Raw genomic sequence first — 21,497 nt, 5'->3', positions numbered from 1 at the left:
TTGCATTTTTAACAAGTTTCCTGGTGATGCTGAGATTGCTGATCCACTGCTCTTATGTATCATCAGTGTAGTTTCCAGCTGTCTAATTAGAGCCGTAAGCAGTGTGCTGTTTGGGGGCACTTTCCATCTTAGTTAAGAAAGCATTAATGCTACGGGATACAGGTTTGATGAAACGAAGATATGGAGGCATCATCAGCATATTGATGTAATTCTGATTCCAAATGTCTTTCAGTCTCCCTTGTGGCCTCACACACATGCTAAATAGGATGCTACTGACAAACTAGTGCTTCTCAGCTGTGGGTCCTTAGGGAAACCAGCCAGTCACTCAGCACTATCCTCTAAGAAGATGAGGGAAAATCTGTTAATAATTCCCTCCAGTACTTTCTGCAAGCTTAAATAGGTGAGATTAAATTTCACAGGATAACAGAATCCCCCAAAATGCTGGTATTAAAAGCTGTTGACAGATCAGATAGAACTGCAAGAATGCTTTAGGCAGTTGGGAATCCCTAAAAGGAGGCATGAAGGTCAGGACTCAACAGACTTGCTTGAGTAGATAAATTTAAAGGATAAGTTGGGGAAGGACTTTGTAGTTCTTATTAATTATTACTGAGAAGAATATGGTAGAAAATTATTTTAACAGTACAATCACACACAAATTTTAAGAATCTGTTTTCACATATTTAATTTCCCAGTATCAGCAAAACGTGATAGATCTTTAATTCTGCCATATTTTAAAAGGGCTCTCTATAGCACTCTCCAGTGCACTTTGGCTTCCCCCTATTCATTTGCCAAAATATTAACTGATCTACCTTTGATGTGCCTGTTTCCCCGTATTTGAGCTATTCAGAGGATCAACTGTTTTGATAATTGATCCTACTTTATTATTTTAAGAATAAAAATAACAGCACCAGATTGCTTAGTTGGTTAGTGAAAAATTTCTGTTACTGTAACTCTGAAATAATACATTTTCTTTTTTGGGGGAAATAATAGAGTTTCATGTGAAAGAATGTGCCTTTTAGTTGACTCCTTTTGATACCATACAGCATACCCCATAAGAGATCCTGTATGTGGCACAATCTATAGGCCTCCTCTCAGATGTTTTTAATATCAAATGATGTTTTAAGGGGGTGCGTGGGTGGCTCAGTCGGTTGAGCTTCTGCCTTCGGCTCAGGTCGTGATCCCAGGATCCTGGGATCGAGCCCCGTGGTCGGGCTCCATGCTCAGTTGGGAGCCCTCATCTCCCTCTCCCTCTGTCCCTCCCCCTGCTCATGCTCTCTGTCGTTCTCTCTCTCTCTCAAATAAATAAAACCTGAAGAAAACAAAACAAAACAAAAAGCAAATGATGTTTGAGTTACATCCATTGATACTTTCATTACCTACATCTTGCTGGCTGAACATTCATTTTCCTACCAGTAACTAATGCTTTTTCTAGTTTTTATTTAATTATAAGAAATATGAACCTGGGACTGTTTTTAGAAAATAACCTCTGTATGCTGACAAATTTAATTTTATTTACAAAGGGTGATGCTTATAGCAGCTCTTCAACATTTGGCACCTGCACATCATTTAAGTTGGTATTCTTCACAAAAAGTAATCAGAACCTATTAATATGATTGGCAATATGAAGATACCTGCACACAAACAAATAAATAAACACACACAATTGCCCCCAGCACACAGAGCTAATTAGTGGCAGCTAAGGGCTCCCCTGGCACAAAGATATTAAGTATACCTTGAATACTTTCATGATGGCATGGGAATGATGTTCCAAGAATCTGTGTTTACGTTTTTGAGAAGTGTGAAATTCAGTGTCACATGAGAAAGTAGAATGGAACGGTTGAAAACGTTTTAACTAAAAGTTGGAGAAGTTGGTTCGATGTTATATACCCTAGTCTGAGAATGCCCATCTGTAAAATTACTGTTGTAATTATACGCTTCTGAAAGCTTTTTCTATCCTCCAAGTCTATATTTTGAACATTGAGAGAAAGATATATGAATGATGTGGAATCTGGACAGGAGGGCTCTGTCTCCTCATGGAATGACAGCAACTCTGTACTGAAAAATTTGGCCCTATCTAGAAATATTACACTTGAAACAAGTTGCAGTTAATGTATCCCCCATCAGTTGGTCAGGTAAAATCTGCTGCATTCAAGACATGATATCAAAGAAACTGGCAGCTGAAGTTGTCAGAATTCTACCCTGCATGCGAATAATTCAGATGGCGAGTGGGACCAAAAACAAAAATAAAAACAAAACAAAACAAAACACAAACAAAAAACCTATAAATAGTCCAGGAGCCAACAGGAGCCCATACTTATCCAAGATTATATACTTTACAAGCTTAACTATTTTCAATAATTCCAAGGGGAGGATGGTGACTACATTATGCTGATGAGGAATATCTGTAGAGCTGAAACCTATATATCTTTTAAAAAGGTTTAACAATTGTTTATGATTCATATGTATATATGTATTTATGTGTATACATATCTATGTGTATATATACATATGTAAACATAAATTCATTAGCAGTGAGCATTTCTGTTGTTATCAAGTCACTATCAACCTTTATTACATGGCAATGTGTTATTATTCTATTAATTTTTATGTGAGAGCTAGAAGCCCTTCTCCCATTAGGAATATTCCTCTCAGTTTTCCAGTATCTTCTTTTCTCGTCTTATACATTGAAAATATTAAAAAGTAATTTGCATGACTTTAAAAATATGCATGTTGGTCAGGCACAAAATCCAAGAGATAAATATAAATGCATAAATTAATGTAAAAACAAATAATTGTCATTTTTTAAAGTTTTTTCTTTTAAAAAGGTGAACTCGTCCTTCAAGGCCTGCTCCAAATGTCATTTTTTCTTTGATGGCTTCCTTAGTTTCCTCCTAATCAACCTCTCCCTCCTGTGAGATCTTATAGCTCTTTATGTTTCCTGTATAATAGCACTTGTCACATAGGGTAGTTATTACTTTATACTCATCCCACAAATTAAAATGCAAGCTCCTTCAGATGGATTGGTTCATTCAGCTTCTGTGTGATTCAAAGTATAGAGCAGTGCTTGATCCAAAGCTTCAAATCAGTGAATTGTGTTGAATAATATTTTCTGGGCATTGAAGATCTTATAGGAAGACTTTAAATGAAAATGAAATATTCAAAATATATAATTTATACATATACACATACATACACCTCAAAATTACTACTGATAGCTTTTAAATAGTAATTATTTTTATTTTTTTTTATTTTTTTTTTTTTAAAGATTTTATTTATTTATTTGAGAGAGAGAGAGAATGAGAGATAGAAAGCATGAGAGGGAAGAGGGTCAGAGGGAGAAGCAGACTCCCCGCTGAGCAGGGAGCCCGATGTGGGACTCGATCCCGGGACTCCAGGATCATGACCTGAGCTGAAGGCAGTCGCTTAACCAACTGAGCCACCCAGGCGCCCAATAGTAATTATTTTTAAAGTTTTAAAATATATCACATTGCAATATCAACCTAACATTAAAAGCAGATTGAAAAGAAATTCATTGTTCCTGGTCTTTAGTCTTTTAAAAGATAGCTACAGAATTTAAAAAAAGAAAGAAACTATAACCAAGTAATATAAAAGGTAAAAAATTAATAAACATTTATAGATTCAGGATTAGAAGATAAGAGAGGATCCTTGTTTGAACAGAATTTATATAAAGAGGGATTTCAAGATTGAAGAAGATACTGCAAAGTCACCAAAGTTATGCAGAAGATAATTCTGTGAGATACTCTGATAGCAGCCGGTAATGCTTGACTGCAGCAAAATCTAAGATGAGGAGTTTAAGAGCTAGTCAGATTTAAGAAAATGTCGTCAATCATGAGTAATATTTAAAAATACACTCTTCTTGGGGCGCCTGGGTGGCTCAGTCAGTTAAGCATCTGCCTTTGGCTCAGGTCGTGATCTTGGGGTCCTGGGATGGAGCCCTGAGTCAGCCTTCCTGCTCAGCAGGGAGTCGGCTTCTCCCTCTGCCCCTCACTGCCTCATGCTCACACTCTCTTTTTCTCTCTCCCCCCCTCTCTAATAAACAAATAAAATCTTTAAAAAATAAAATAAAAATACACTCTTTTTGTTAGAAAAAAATGTATTTTGTGATGCCTCTGCAAAAACATTTAAGCCCCTAAATTATCCCATGCATTGCTTCTGGTTTTTGCAGCTCAATAGTGTCACAATAAAATAGTTAAGAGGCAGCTGTGTCCACTGTGTTATACAACTCTCACATGGAAAAATGTTTCTTTCTGTTCAAGATTCTTCAATTCTAAAAGCTTAAGGTGGAAAAATAAATAAATAAACCAAACCCAAAGCCTATAACATCATAGTAGGCTAAAAGGAACTTTAACTTGTGGTTTCAGCAAACTTTTTTGCCAAAGAATATTTGCCGATTTAGCTTATATGTCCTAGAGAGTAGTAAACCTATCAGAATTGTTCTGCTTTCCCCCACTGACTGTGTGTCTATATAAACTAAAAAGTACAAAATAGGTTAAGAGCTGTTTAGTAAATTAGGGAAGATGAGATCAAGAGTGGGTAGGCAGAATTTACTGCCTCTTTCTTGATCTTCCTTCATCTCCTCAGTAACCAAATTCACCAGAAGATTGGGTAGTGAAATCAGACCCACACAAATGAGAGATATAACCTGCATCAGGCTTTCTTAACAAGTTTAAGGATATAAGTAAACATGAAGTATGGGATAAACAAGGAGAGGTGCAGGACCACCAACACGGTTTCCCAGGTCCCACGTTGGTGTATCAAGATGTACTTTAACCCAGATTAATGTGGGGTCTCTAAATAACATCAGTAGCCCCATCGCTTACACAAAAGGAAGCTGATTCAACTATAAAATATCTCCAGTTTATACTCAGTTGCATAGTTTATAGGACTCTTTAAGAGATCCATACCCAATAAATCCAATTCCCAGGTTTTCTTGTTTTGTTTTGTTTTTACCATAGCTATCCTAGACTAGCAGGTATATATTGCCAAAAGTATGCCACAGATAAGGACTCTCCCACTTGTGAATGCTGATTGATAATCTGTTTCCCAGTAGCATGTTTACAAGGGGATTTAACCAGGTGTCTTTCCTTCTTTCTTTGTTGAAATAAACTCCTTTACCCTCCTACATCTTTCCTCGCCTAAGGGAAATAATCTATTGTGTACTATAATTTCCCAGTAGCTAATTCCTTTCCAGTAATTACTTCCTACCTATCCTTCAAGATTAGTTCATACAGTACCTTTTCCAGGCTTCCCTTTCTTGACCTGCACTACGGCTGTGCAGAATTCCTTTTTATATGCCATTAGTGTACACTGTGTTTATATGTGTTATCACACTGAATATGATTGCTGATTTGTCTGCCTCTGTGAAAGTTTTGAAAGCAGGGATTGTTTTCTTAGCTATGGCATCTAGCACCTTTTTTTTTTTCTTTTTTTTTTTTTTTTACAAAAAGGTACTTAATAAATGTTTGGTAAATTTACAGATGAATGGAACTCTTATTGTGTGGTTATGAATGTTTGTGGTATATGCAGTAATTTAGCAGTGATGAAATAAAAGATAATATTTTGGGGGATTATCACTGACCAAAGCAGACTACCAAACTTTGATTTGAAATTCCATCTCTGAGGTCATCATGTTCATATAGAATTGACAACTTGTTAAATATCTAGCTATTCAAGAGTAATCTTTACAAAGAATATTGTTTCTTCATATTATTTCTCAAACTTTGTATATTAGAATTTAATGTATGCTGGGTTTGAGTTCCAATTATAGTTTATAACCTTTGCTTACTTTGCCTATATGCAATCTAAAAATGAGTTGACATCATGCTTTTAATTATAGTAAATTAAGTTGTTTCATAATTTCCACAGTATGATGCCTGCAATATTAATCAGACCAAATCATCACATTACATAAAGTTAATCATTAAAATGATCGTCATTACTGCATGCGATAGCACTCTATTTTTATTTCACTCAGCATCAACCACGTATCTTCCCTGAATATGGAGATAAAAATCAAAGCTAAGGAGGTTTTTCTTACTTTCCTTATATGGTATGAAAAGAAAGTAACAATTTGGTTTATTGAGCCTCCAAAATGGAACCTTATAGATATTTCTCCTTCATTCCCTTGGGTAATTATTGGTAAAGATAAGGACAAGAGAGGTTTGTATGTTTTCTTGATGTACCAGTTGTCCCTCATGAGAACAGGCACCATCAAACAAATAAATAAATATGTGTGCCATGAACAGAAGTGTTCATGTACCAGAGCTACAGAGTTGCTGATTATTAGTGATTAATAATGAACATTAGGTATTAAAAAGCACTGACACTGACATCTGTGAACTACTTAGCCCAGAAGGCTGATTAATTTAAACAGTAAAATATTAAGACCCCCTGCGTGAGGTTAGACCACTGGTCAGTCTGTCCCATCATTTTGTCATGGCAATGTCACTGACAGCCGAGAAAGAACATCACTTACTTTTTATTTCAACCTCACAACATAGGATGCTGTGGTTGGGTAGTATATCTTCTGCATGCCCAGTGTTACTTGCTTTGGGTTCGGTGTTTAGTAGCCATTGACTCCATATACTACTAGTTGATTGTCCTTTCATTAACTTGAATGTCCTCCAAGTTTTCATATTAGTCATTCATCTTGGTAAACAAAAATGTTATTCAAAGTCTTTTGTGTGCTAGTCATTTTGATAGGGCTAAAATTCACTTGATGTCCTTCCATGTGGCCTATTGGCTAGAGTATATTCTGATTTGTCAGGCATCTGTTTGACCATTCATCTGCTTATATTCATCATTTGTTAAATATTTGAATATCACTCCTCAACCCTGGGGATAGCAAATTAAATAAGATATTCTTTCTGTACTTAAAGAGTTGTGAAAGGAATTTACTGTCTAACAAATAAATTTATTTAAATTCTATTTTAATTTTTCACTTTTGAATCTTGAGATTATGTGTTATATGGCCTTACTATCCACTGTATGAACTAGTACTTCTTTGTTCTAAGCTTACACTTTCTTTGGATTCAAGGAGTTGCCATTAATTTGTTTACAATATTGAGTTTATAAGTCCATCACTTGGTCCCTATATTTCATGACTTTATTGTACTTCTAAACTTACTTAGAATAGGAAGCTTGAATCTCTTTTTCCCAATGAGGGCAGTCTTTCTCAAGCCAGCCCCTTGATTGACTAGATTCTTTAGACTAGATCCTTTCCTAGTCTAATTAGACTTGTTTTTGAGATTCCATAACTAGAACCAAAGTCTTATTCTTTCAAATATATATAGTTGCTGTCTTGGACATTAATGAATATCACCCAGGATTTTGTTTAGCCATATCAGGATTTTAGCTAAACTTTGTCATCCCTTAATATATCTTTGGTTTCTCTGAGCCTCAGTTTCTCTTCTTAGCAAGGAAATAATGCTTCTTCTCACCTGGGACTAGTTGTGAGGACAGCAAGCAGCAGAGTGCCTGAGGTTGGGTGCTAAAGCTGTGAATCGTGATACCCAGGATGTTTCTGGCTTTTTGAGCCACAATAAAGAGAAAACATTAGTTTAAAGCTTAATACCTAAAAAATATATAAATAATAATATGTAGGTATCATAATATATCTTCTCTCTGAAAATTAAAATGAACCATATGTAAAGCACGTAAAAGAATACCTGCTATGGTGGCTCCTGGGTGACTCAGTTAGTTAAGCATCGACTCTTGATTTGTGGCTCAGGTCATGATCTCACGGTCCTGAGATCAAGCCCCATGTCAAGCCCCACATCTGGCTTCACCCTAAGTGTGGAGCCTGCCTGCTATGTAAGCATCTATTATTGTTATTTTTGTCTTGTTAGATTTCTTAAATAGTGAAAGTAAATTCCTCTGTTGTCCACAAATAACTCAAAGAATATTTCATTTGACACATGACTATACTTACTTTGAATTCTCATTTTCCTAATATTTCCCTGTTGAGTGAGATAAATCTTATCAACTCAAAAAAAAATCTTATCATCTCAGCTCTTCTTTTCGCAATATAATATCAATACTTTCCAAGTAAATACATATGTTAAAGTGATATCTTTCTATCTTTCCTTTAAAAGTTTTTCCATCTCTTGCATAAAATGAAAAATAGCTATTTAATAGCAAAATAGCAAGAAGTGGTATGATTTATGTTTGCTGCCCAATTGCCTAGTCTTACATGTTTTAGAGAATATAGAACATATCAAGTTTCAAAAGTAGAATTTCAGAGTAATCTTTGTGGGGGCCACTGTTCACACTCCTCAACTTCTGTGCACTATCACATAGTTGGCTCAAATACTGAATATTTAAATACAAGCTATCAATCCTACTGCATATGGAAAATAATGATGTGAACTTATATTAAAATACAGTTTCTTCATGTTCTTAATGGCGTGTAGTTTTTAGGCCCTCAAAAGTCAAAACCATGGTAAGAAAACTACTAAAGCATGTTCAAACATTAAATCATTGATGATCATTATTTTAAAAGTTTTGATTTGCTTGCAGTGTCCAATTGGTTTTAATTCAATGCCAAATTTGCCAAAAAGTATGAGATTATCTACATAGAATAGTAGATACTATCTAAGTATTAATAGACACGAAAAATAAAACAGGACAAAACAGACCCTAAATCAGTCTGAGATGTTCTCCCAATATGTTCATCATAGCTCAGGATTTTATTTCTGTCCTTCACAGAAAAGAGTACTATTATAAATATGGATCATGTATTGATTTATTCAAACCATAAACATTTGTCATTGTCATTCAATCAAGTTTGACATTATCATTAAAATTTAGCATTACCTGACATTTTTGAAACACAATAAACTGGTTTATATTGATGAGTTATAAGGTGCTACATAATGCAAATGTGACAAAAGTGATACAGAAACATATCTTATGTGTGGAGCCATATTTAGTTTGTAATTAGAACTATTTAAGGAATAGTTTGCCTTCTAGAAATCATACATTTTATTTTGTGGAAAATTAGGAGTCTAAGCTTCTTTGGCTTTTTCTTTTTCTTACCTTTGCTCTTGGGCCACCTTTCTATTGGAATCATAATCCCAGTGTTAAGTGGTATTGAATAGTTTGAACGAATGATGGGGGGGAGTGAATTCAGAGAATTGCAACTACAAATAAATAGTATTTACTTGGATCTTCTATATGTTAAGTTCTGCTTTTGGTGCTTTACATTTCTAAACTGCTTTAGAAACACCATATACCAAGAAATTAGGTATTATCCCCATTTTACATATAAGGAGCCTGAAGATCAGAGAGATTTATTTAGTGACTATCTCAAGTAAGCAGTAGAAGCAGGTTTCAAACCTTATTCAATTCCACTTACCCCTAATTTTCCTGTGTAAACAATTTGAGATCTTTTGTTTTGTATACTTACTACCCATGACATACCAATATCTAGTATTTTTCATATCCGTGATCTCTTAGTTTTATGAAGAAAAAGGAAATCTAGTATTTTTATATCAATAATCTTCTTAGTTTTATAAAGTAAAGGGAAATCTAGTATTTTTTATATCAGTGATCTCTCAGTTTTATAAAGAAAAAGGAAATATTGTGCAATCATAATTTATGTGGTCCAATTTTTAAGGCTTTAAGGCCAGTATTCAAGACATATCTTAAATAAGACATAGACTGAAGAGTTCCATGCCAATATATAGTAATGACTAGTGTTTCTCAGTTTTTTTTTTGTTTAAAATTTTATTTATTTGAGAGTGTGAAAGAGAGAGCATGAGGGGGCAGAGGGAGAAGCAGACTCCCCTGCCTAGCAGGAAGCCCAACTTGGGGTTTGATCCCAGGACCCTGGGATCATGACCTGAGCCAAAGGCAGACTCTTAACTGACTGAGCCACCCAGGTGCCCCATGTTTTGTTTTTTTTTTAAATTATCCCTCTAGGGAATCTTTTAAAACCTAAATAACCCACCCCCCCACACACAAATACACTGTAATTTTATACTACAGATACCCTGTATGTTTGTTTATATACTACTGCTGTTATGGGGGGGGGGGTCACAAATTATTATGACATCTAAGATTCTTTCCTTCCTCAAGAATCAGTTTTTGCTCCCTTATGGATGATATTACGCTCATTGAGAATGCATGGTGTAGACCAACTAAGTTCAGAGTTAGTCAGTGTTGTCTGGGAAGACAGTGGTCCACAAATTGTCATTTCTAAACTAGCAGCATAGCATCACTAAGGAATTTGTTAGAAACGCAAATCCTCAGGCCTCATCCAATCCTATAGAACTAGAAATTCTGGGGGTGGGTCCATGCAATCTGTTTAACAAGCCCTCTAGGTGATTCTGATCCATGCCAAGGTTTGGAACCACTAATTATAGACAGAGTGCTGAGACGTGGGTTTATGGCTTGATCACAGCATTGAGCAGGTCACTTTATGAGTCACTTTTTCCATCTTGATGTTGACCAGACAACTCCTGGTTTGGAGCCTTACACATATGACCTTCTCAAGCTCACTTGTCAGGGTCCTACTGAGAACCCACCTATTTTCCATGAAGGAGGGAAAGAATGAGACTTGATACCCCCTCAACCTCTCCAGTAGTACATTTTTTTGAAAAAGACTACTCAACATATTACTTAGGGTTATATTCCCCCCAAAACAGTAAATAGAAAAAGTAAATAGATACGTAAATATTAACATTCTGTCTTGATAGGCATCCCATTATGAGCATGAAAACGAAAATGAGGGTGTCCCATTTTATAACAATAAAGGAAGTAATAGATGTGGAAGAACTGGGAATTTGTCAAGAACATATTTGTTTCTCTTCCTTAAATTTCTCATTTGCATTTTTATGAAAGTAAGATTAAGTGTTATTTATTTCTTGATTCCACAGTTTCTCGATCTTTTTTTCTCCTACCTACCATTTTAATCATGTACTTGCTGAGATTGGCTCACCCACTTTATTGACTTATTTCCAGTTTAGATACATGCAACCCAGTAATAATCAGAAGTATTTATTTTCATATGTAGCATGATTTAGAAAAGAACTTAACCTACAGAAATGAAAGCATATGGAAAACCGGGCTGCTATAGCCAAAACCTTATTCTCCACCAACCGCAGGGCATGAAGTACCTAGAACTTGAGAAATATCTTGTGATGCCATGCCATATAAACTTCCACATGACAACTCCAATCGATTTAAGACTCCCCTGAGTCAGTGATTTGCAAAATGTAAATAGCTAATAACCGAACCTCAGATTTGGTGAAAGAAAAAACTTCATGTTGATTTAACCATCATAAGCTCTGTCATGTATAATTGAATTAAAAACCAAACATTCAATGGAGACGAAATATTTTCAAGTTTTTCTCTGTTCTGTTTTGTTTTAGGTGGAGCTTGCTAAGGAAAAAAAGTGTGAATTCTTGCCTTTCTTGTCCCCACGGAAGGTTATATTGAAAGAAGGGAGAATTGTCGCCATGCAATTTGTTCGGACAGAACAAGATGAAACTGGAAACTGGCATGAACATGAAGATGAGATAGTCCGTCTGAAAGCCGATGTGGTCATCAGTGCCTTTGGTTCAGTTCTGAGTGATCCTACAGGTAGAGTATCCGGAGCTGAAATGTGTTAGGCAATTGTCTGTTATTTTAGTGCCATAATAGATTCCAGCTTTCAGGGAATTGTTTTTCACTTTAACATTCATTTTCTTCTTCTAGTATGAAATCCAAGCAATTTTGATTTATAAAAGGCTTAGAAATGGCATTTAATGCTTATACAGAATTATTTTTAAAGTGGTGGGAATTGAAAATAACATTAATCTTTCTCTTAAGCTGATAATCAAAATACATATTCTATTTTGCAATAACATTTGCCTGTTTCCTCTATAAGAAATGCTTTTTCTTCAATTAGACCTTGAGTAAGAAAATGTGACAGAGAAGTTATAACAGCCAATCTCCAATGATTCAGACAAATTGAGACCTAATGAATAGGCAAAAATAGAATTCAGGTGTACTGCTATCCTCATGCCAAGCCATCACTAGAAACATCAAAATTAACAAATTAGAAAATTTGAACTCCTCTTATTTCATCTGGATGGCATAAATGGACATGCTAAGGAAGAACAAAATGCTTTTTAAAAAAGGATAATAACAAAGGAAAATGTTTTATATAATATTCCAACTGAATGATAAGTTAATCAGTTAAGGTTATTGTATGGTATATTTTCACCAAACATTGTTTTTGTGAGTCGTTGTAGATGAAAGCTCAGGTACCTATGCGTCTTCATTTTGCGAATTCTTTACCTTTTAATACACACTGTTGAAATGATGATTAACTCTTTTATTTACTGAAGGAAAATAAAAGACATTTCTCCAAGTCAGCGATTCATTATGAATAACAATAATAACAAAAAAAATCAAGACCTGACAATTCCTATGACTCCCTACTATATCCATGCTAAAATTATATTTTGTGTGTGAAATAAAATTGCATTTTGCATCTGAAAAATGCAAACGTGCATTTTTATGCAACAGATAAGTAAAAAATTCAGCCAGTCATGAGGATATTTTATCTGCAGGACATCAAACATCTTGATATTTGGAAACATCCAGATGTTTAATGTCATCAAGATAAATGTTTTCAAATAGCTAGATGATGGCCTGAATTTGTCACTTTTCATCTAGATGTTTATGTGATATGTAGACACAGTCACAGTGTGGTTTGTTTAGTCATTAACTGGGTTCAGGAAGAAAAAACAAAGAATAACACATAAATTGCATTCTACCATCTAAAAAATCATACTGTTCTTACTACTCGGCACAGCACCAGAAACTGAGTAAAAAGTTGAATCATAATTAACTAGCAATTCTGTGATGATTCACATATCAAGAACTGATTTAGCTTACCCATCTAAATTTATGTTTCATAATTGACATCTCTAATATTAAGAAAAAAGTATTTTTTCCTAAACAGACCTAAGTAGTTGTAACTCAGATCACAGAAAACAGCTTTCGCAAAACTTAGGCTCGTATGTGTGAAAAGAGAAAGATTTAACTTAGTATTTAAAATATGAAGTACAAGAAAGTTTGATCTAGTCATGTTTATTTGACAAAGTCATTCCTGAATGCATTTATGTATTTTACTTCTGCACATTTCTTCCAGTGTTTAACACGTACCACCCATATACATTTAGACAAACCAAGGAAAAATAGTCCTTCGCTTTGCTTTTTTTCCCTCCTCCTCTTGACATGAAATAACAGAGTGCTTGAAAAAATTATTCTTGGGGCGCCTGGGTGGCTCAGTCTTTAAGAGTCTGCCTTCAGCTCAAGTCATGATCGAGCCGAGCCGCGCGTTGGGTTCCCTGCTCCGCAGGAAGCCTGCTTTTCCCTCTCCCACTCCCCCTGCTTGTGTTCCCTCTCTCGCTGTGTCTCTCTCTGTCAAATAAATAAATAAAATCTTAAAAAAAAAAAAAGAAAAAAGAAAAAATTATCCTTAAATAGAATTCCTTGCTTTTCCAAGGCCTTTCAATATTTGCATTAAGAAGCAGCTACTTTCCAAGTGAGAGGGAAGCTGGGAGAACTGGAAGGTGAAAGAGCTTGCATGCCTCCCCTCTAAATGTGGTCAATACTGGTTTTTTAATGGAAAACATTAAAGGGGGGAAGGGAATCAATCATTGTTAGAAATTTACCAAGAAGATCTTACCCAAAGGTCATTTAAAAAAATTTTTTTTAAATAATTTCAAAGTCAGCAGGTTTTCATATGCACACACATATTAGCTTTAGTGAAAATCAGTTTATAGGAAGGAGTTGTCCATTTAGGTGTGAAGAGAAACTATTCACATCTCCCTCTTCGACCTTGAATCTTGTTCTATCTTGATACCTATGTGGTACGATTTATGTGTGACACTTTTGTGATTGTCATATATGTGATACTATGTGATTTCATATATTTATCTATAGCACCTTTCTTAAACCGTCTACCTGCATTTCTACCCCACCCCCCATCCCCCCACCACCGCTTGCCTCCTTCCCAACCTCGCTTTGCACAGGCTCCGATGAACTGCATGCCAAATTCCATGACATTTTCTCAGTCCTCATTCTATTTTCTGCATTTGACAATGTTAAATATTTCTTTCTATTTGAAATGCTCTCTCTAAGTCACTTAACCTTTCTGAGCCTCAGCTTCTTCCTCTGTTTAAAAAAACAAGCATAATAAAACCTTCGCCCCCCCCCCCCCCCCCCCACCTTTCAGGACTGTTGTCAGAATTAAAATAAAGTAACATGAAAGTGCTTTGGAAATGTAACACATTATTGCTGTGTATGGCACTCCCATTTTCTTGTTTTTTTTTCCTTTTAACTATTCCTCTTCTGAGCCTATCACTGAGTGCTTTTCCTCCTCTAGCTTATTACTTTTTAGTACTTTCCCAAGTTCAGACTTTACCTATTTTCTTTTAATATATTTATTCCTTCAGTGAACTGATCACCTCATTAATTCATTTATTATTCATGCACACATTCATTCCCGTAAGAAAGACTTAATAAACAATTTCTGTGTGCCAGGTCGAGGCTAGACTTATGGTAGACACTATATCACTTCTGTGTAACTGGCTCCAAAATCGCTTTCTCCACTCCATGTCCCAGAAGACATTTCATCCTTTGTTATATGCCATGCATGTAACGAACATTTACTGAGTATCTAATGAATGCCAGGTACTAAGTTGTGTTCTGGAGAGTACGAAGACGAATGAACTATTCCTTCTACTTAAAAACCTCACAGACTGGGGCAGGAGGCCGACTTTTAAACAAATAATTGTTTTACCAAGTGAAGAATAATACATTTAGAGACATGTACAAAGTAAGGAAGGATCACCTCATGAGGTTTCCCTAAGGCAGATTGCGCCTCAACTTTGCTATTATTTAAATGGTGCTGTAGTTCTCCCATCACTAAAATTCAAAATGTTATCCCAGATTCCAATATCTAATTCCAGTTTTTCTTTTCATTAAATTCACCAATATTACCCTATACTGTAGGATGAAGCCCTGCTCTTTGCACTTGAGAACTTCGGCAAATGGCTTTATATATCCTATGTATCCAGCTTTATTTCCCACTCTTCCCTATAGGATTATTCCTCCCAGTATCTTCTCACAGATGGATTCCATACTGGTAATTCAGAAATTCCTTGGTGAAGGTATTATATAAAATATTCTGAAGAATTCAAGGAATGAAATAAACTTGACAGAGTACATATGAAGAATGGTGATAACATATTCTCAGCATTCTCTGATTACAATATTTTAAATGAAAATACTTGTAGCATCTCAGTTATATCAATACCATATATTTATAAAGGTAACCTAAATTGGGAAATTTCAAGGAAATTAAATTTTTAATCTCAGGGTTTTTTCCCGCATATACTGCATTACTTTTGCAAGTCCTTTAATTTGTATGTCTCACAAAGAATATGAAATAACTTTACTTAGTATTAAGCACTCAATATATCTGTAATAAATACTTCCTGTTGTAAAAATGGTGAATGCCTCAAAGCTTATAGAAAATATATCAAATTTATAAAACAAATATGGATAATATCCTTGGATTATAGTTGCTAATTATTTCATTGCTACCAAAGCTAATCACATTTATGAGTGATCATCATTGTTTTATCTAATTCTATTTTATTTCTATTTCATTTTTTGGGTTGTAGCAGTGAGTGGAAAATAGGAACAAAAGACTCTGTATTCCACATCCCTCTGCGTGGAATATATATGTGCTTATTAGGAGCACAATTTAATTGAATCCTTCATTAACTACTGTCCCAAATTCTAAAGGCAATGTGGTGTTTGATTTCTAATTTGATTGAGATAATAAAGTCTCAGCCTTATTTGATATCTTTCCTGTGAAAAATTGAGTGGTTCCACCTTTTAAAAATTCTCATCCATTCTAAGTATGTAAGATTCCAAATCACATTAAATTGGGATTTTATTGTTCAAGACTGATTTTAAAGGCTGTCAGTAAATTAAGCACAAGCTACCTCTACTGGCATTTCTAGTCCACAAACATTGCCCTTCAGTGGAAATTTTAAAACATTTATTTATTTCAACAATATGTATTTCGTGATACATGAAGTCTCCTCTTCTGCTAAACACCAATGTCAATGTTTATTGAATTGAATTTTCTCTTTTTTTGTTTGTTTGGACAATCTCAGATTTAAGAGACTCCTTGCTTATTCTAAGTCTCTCTTCCGTTCTCTTTCTGCTTGGAACCAAATGGCCAGTTGTGAAAGTGTGCATATCTTCTCTGTTAGTTTGAAATTGATGAGGATAATGGGTAGCATTTTCACCACCTCACAGCTTCATTTTTCCAGTGGAGTTAATAATAACAGTTGGCCTTGTCCTCACCTTCCCGGCAGATCTAGATGACATAATTTTATGTGGCTTTGAATGTGCTTCCAGACAACTGAAGGAAGTCACCCTAGCCCATGCCATGACCTCTGTGCCCCTTCCTAGAGGACTGCACCACAGCTGTCCTCTCATTTTTTTGAAATGTTGACTTTAAAAAGAGCTGTGTGCTTTGATCTTCCAGAACTTATTGCAATTTATCTTCCGATTAGATTGTAAACCCCCAAAACACAAAGATCGTACCTTTGTAAGTTGTAGTCCCAATAGCGGCCAACATTAATTAGTGTGCCTGTAGTAGATGGATAAGATGTAGTTGTGTATTTGACTTGACTTGATCCATGTTAAGATATTAATTTTACTACACCTATTTGTCATTTTTTCCTACTATGGGTCCAGTTTGGTTTCTTTTTTTAGAAAATATGAAAGTTAGAAACAGTTCTGTTTTTCTATTGCTATTGATTTTTTTTTTCTGTTTTGGCATAAAATGTTGCATTCTTTATAATCCAATAAATATTACACTAATTAGAGGCCGTCTGGTGTAGCAGCTTAGAGCAGGGGTTCTGGAGCCAGGCTGCCCAGCTGGAAACCTGGCTCCCTTAGTCTCTTTGTACTTCATGGTCCTGATCTTTTAAGGGGGCTGATATAGTATCTACCTTCTCAAGTTATTTTAAGAATAAATTAATAATATATGTAAGGCACTTAAATATATTTCTGGTACATAGTAGCATCTCCTAGATGTTACTATCCTTATGTAACAAAATGTATTTTAATAATTAAATTGAGTTATATTACACCCTTGTGATAGTATGAATGTTGTCTAGGAATAAAAGCATTTGAAAATCAGGACTTCATCTGGGAACTCACAGGTTCTGTGGACATGTCTTTGTAAATAAGCAAAGCACGGGCTTTTACACTTATGATTTTTTAAATATGAAAAAGTTTCATATGTTTGGTTAGTTTTTTGCAGAAAAAGATTATACAGTTTGTAACTGTATCATCATTTTAAAAATGTTTTATTATCAATTCTAATGTTTTCCGTACCATCAAAGGGAATGAAATTTTCTTTCAATTAATTTTTAGTAGTTAGAAATCTCCATTTTGAGTTTCTGCAGATCATTTATGTATTTATTTATTTTAGATTTATTTATGCATTTTAGAAAGAGAGAGAACACAAGTGGGAGGGGCTGGGAGAGGGAGAAAGGATCTCAAGCAGACTCTGTGCTGAGTGCAGAGCCTGACACGGGACTCAAACTCAGGACCCTGAGATCATGCATGACCTGAGCCAAAATGAAGAGTCAGACACTTAACTGACTGCACCACCCAAGTGCCCCTAAATTAGGTATTTAAAGAGCAAAGGATTTTTAATAACTTTTTTCCTCTTAAAAATGGTGAAATTGGGCCAGTTTTTCATTCGCTTAGTTTTTTGATTGATCATTGTTACTTTTAAGAAAGAGAGAGAGAGAAGCACTTTTGAGGATACTAAGTTTGAGTTTTAAGTGCTTGAAAGTTATGGGATGATATAATAAGATTAAAAACCTATGATTTTGGAAGGAAAAGATAGGCTGAATGGTGACATTGAAGCCGATTCAGCATAGTGCTACATGGCACTGCTCTGGAGAGCAAATGACAAAGTGACTGAACTCTCTAGGTACAGCAAGGAATGTGTGGCCCTTCTAGGAAAGGAGTTTATATACTTCACTCAGTGCCTACATTTTCTTTCTATTCATGTCGCTAGAAATAACAAGAAAACACAAAGCCTAGTTTTCTGAATCTTTAGTGAAACCCTCAGAAACCAACTCCCTTGATGCCATTAATTGCAATTAGTTTAATAAGGGGAGTTTTTGGGGGGAAAAAGATTTTAAAATCACTTACCAGTTCCTTTTATTGGAAATCTCTCAGAAAAGTTTTAAAACCTCATGGGGTAAATCAAAGATTCGAATGTAGCTTTGATTCACTTGCCCCCCTACTGAGAAAAAGTGCAGGCTGTGGGTTAATGTGCCTTATCCTGGCCGAAGTCAGAGCTAGAAATTGCCAGTTAGGCAAGAAATGGCATGCACGAGACCCTGACAATGCAGACTTTCAGGAATTTTTCAAATGTGTCCATTTTTCCTCAGTTCCTTACGTGTTAAAGAAAATCTAGGAAAAAGTCTTTTAAGTGAGCACTAGATGAGCCTGGTAATAATAGTTACCTGTACTTTAAAAGACGTAGCATCTATATGTTTTACTTGTTTTATTCCTTATTATGGTAATTCACTGAGGGAGTTGGAAACACTATGCCATTTTAATAACGCCCCGCCCCCCCCGCCCCCCGCCTTTAAACTAGTGTCTTCCACTTTTTGAACAATGAAACATCTCCTCCAGAAGCTACTGGTTGCACTTAGTAATTGAGCAAATTTTCTTTGAACAATTGTCTACTTTTTTGTGGCCTTCAGCTTGCACAATTCCTCTTCTCCCCTACCAAAAATAAAGAGGAGGGGGAAGGATTGGGTACTGAGTTGAGACTATGCCATACTTGGTAAATTTTCACTGTTGTATGCATTTTTTTTTAATAAATAAATATTTGCAACAAAGTTTCAAGGAACAGACTGTGGAATACTGGACTTCATCAGAGACAGGAGAACTTTTTGGTTGATGGCACAAATGTTAGAGGAAGGGGCTTACTAATGATTAATAGAACTGAGAATGGATGAGATAGAATTGAAAACTAAAGTTGGCACTCCAGTGTAACTTATTGGACATGTTACAGCACAGTAACTTGCATGGGACTTTTCTTTCTATTTCCCAACGTCCTGGAAGGGACTTCAGAAATCATATATTCTAGTCCCCTCATTTCACAGGCTTATTTGTTTAACTAGTAACCTCTGATAGCCTGCTATTCCAGGTACTGAGCTTAGGTTCTAGGGATAAAGTGGTGAAAAGGCAATGCAAAACCTTGTCTCCAGAAATGCAGTTTAACGGGGGAGCCACACAATGATGATAAATTGTGCTGGAGGAAAGCACAGAACACAGTCTGAGGGTTCAGGGAAGCTTCCTAGAGGAAGTGGGTTGTAAATTGAACTTTGAGGGGTATGTAGGAGTTTCCAGGTGGAATGGGGGTGGAAGGGAGGGAGCCCCAGGGAGATTATGCAACTTGCTCAACACCACACTGTTAGATTAGGCAGTCCTTTTACAGTCATCTTAAAAAGCTATATATATAAAAAAATCATGTCTTTCGAAAGTTGTCATCAGCCTACTTATTTCATGCATGTTCTCATCTTTATAAATGAAGGTCTGAATTTTCCATTTTTGTTTCTAAAATTGAACTTTTTATTTTATGATTTTTACCATTCATCCTCTCATGATTCATCATGCAGCAAACATTTCTTAATGTCCAACTATGTTATATGCATTGTCCAAGTGCTATTTACTCAAATATGAGTAAAAGAGAGTCTTTCACTTCAGGGATCCACAGGCTAATGGGAGAAACAGGCACGTACATACGTACATTGCAACATGATGTGCTGATTTTGAGATCACATTTGGACTGGGTTTTGGAGCTTCAGTAGGAGTTTCCCTGTTAGAGGGACTATTATACACAAAAGTGTAAGCTGACAAACGGTTTCATGTGACCAGACAATGGTGAGAAATTCTGCTTAGCTGGAGCAGATGATGTTTGATAAAGTAAGGGTGGAACATGGATAGGAAAAAGGTGGCAGGAAATATGGCTAAAAGCTTATGTGGAGTCAAGAGACTTATATGCTAAACTAGGGATTTTGAATTATATTCTATAGACATCCACATGACAAATGGAAGGCTTAGATATGGGAGAGATCTTTATTGTTTTTTTTTTAATTTTTATTTATTTATTTGACAGAGAGAGAGAGAGAGAGGAAACACAAGCAAGGGGAGTGGGAGGGGGAGAAGCAGGCTTCCCGCTGAGGAGGGAGCCCAATGCGGGGCTCAATCCCAGGACTCTGGGATCATGACCTGAGCCGAAGGCAGATGCCTAATGACTGAGCCACCCAGGTGCCCCGAGATCTTTATTGTTAATGAGATAAGACTGATAGGTGCTTGGATTTTGTACCATTTGTATATTCTTCAAATAGTTGGGAATTAGAAACCATGAAATCATCTTTGAAGTGGTTCATTTCAGAAGGCAAATGTGTTTTCTAGTATTGAGCACCTGAATTAGACAGTTGTTCACTCAATCATGGGTATGATCCCACAATATAGATCCCCTAATGGGAAAGTGCCCCAGTAGGATTGTCAGTACTAAGGAAGGGAGAGAACCTGTGCCCAAATGGGCAGCTTCCAAAGCGATAGGCATGACAAAAGTGATTCATGCATGCCTAATTTCTCCTTCCGATTCACAAATTATGATTACTAATTTCAGCTTTTTGAGGACAGGTAAGAGACAGAGAGACACCACTAGTGTTATAACAATGATCGTTTCCCCAAATGGAAAGAGGCATCAGGAGTATGAAAGAAGCATGTTGCTCCACAGGGGCAGTAATGTAAAAAAAAAAAAAAAAGAAGTAGGTAGAACTCCAGAAGAACATTGAGAACAAGACATATTTCTTAAATAGAAGAGTCATGATTTGGTCATCTGTTTGATTAAAAAGGTTGCATGTGGAGTATCTAGCATGGTAGTTTGATCAGATGTTCATAAGCCTGATAGCATTCAGGAACACAGCAGATGGAACAGATCTGAGGGAAATGGTGACTTGTTGCATTTGGATTTGCTCACTCATTGAACTGGAAACGGGACTAGAACTAAGAAAATAGAGAATGATTGAAAACAGACATTGGAAATCATTACATATCATTTGTCTTGTTTTTTCGCTGTCATAACGCAGTACCTAGGACAGTGCTACTCACTGATTGAATTAAAGAATGAAAGCTGTCATAGCCGGTAGTTTGGATAACACCTTCTTAAAAGTATGATAAGAGAGGATATGTGGCATTTCTTCTGGAATTCCAGAAACATCTCACCTACCACATTATGAAGGGGAAAAGTCAGTTTGCTGACTTTTATATTTACCATCTGCTTTTCAGATGGTAAATATCTCAAGGAAGACGTGGTGTCAAGACACTTTTTATTCCATGATTCTGTACCTTTA

General features: G+C 35.8%; 1 protein-coding gene across 3 annotated transcripts in view; it reads left to right on the top strand.

Annotated features, from left to right (window-relative positions):
- The window catches only part of DPYD (dihydropyrimidine dehydrogenase), a 795,521-nt gene that overhangs the window by 359,136 nt on the left and 414,888 nt on the right, over window positions 1-21,497 (top strand). For all 3 annotated transcript variants that reach the window (XM_027618372.2, XM_027618382.1, XM_027618392.1), the window contains exon 11: window positions 11,394-11,604. In XM_027618372.2, coding sequence (XP_027474173.1) covers window positions 11,394-11,604 — 211 coding nt within the window. The remainder of the gene's footprint in view (window positions 1-11,393; window positions 11,605-21,497) is intronic.

Source organism: Zalophus californianus, chromosome 4, assembly GCF_009762305.2.
Source record: "Zalophus californianus isolate mZalCal1 chromosome 4, mZalCal1.pri.v2, whole genome shotgun sequence".
Classification (NCBI taxonomy): Eukaryota; Metazoa; Chordata; class Mammalia; order Carnivora; family Otariidae; genus Zalophus; species Zalophus californianus.
This window is presented reverse-complemented; position numbering and strand designations above follow the sequence as displayed.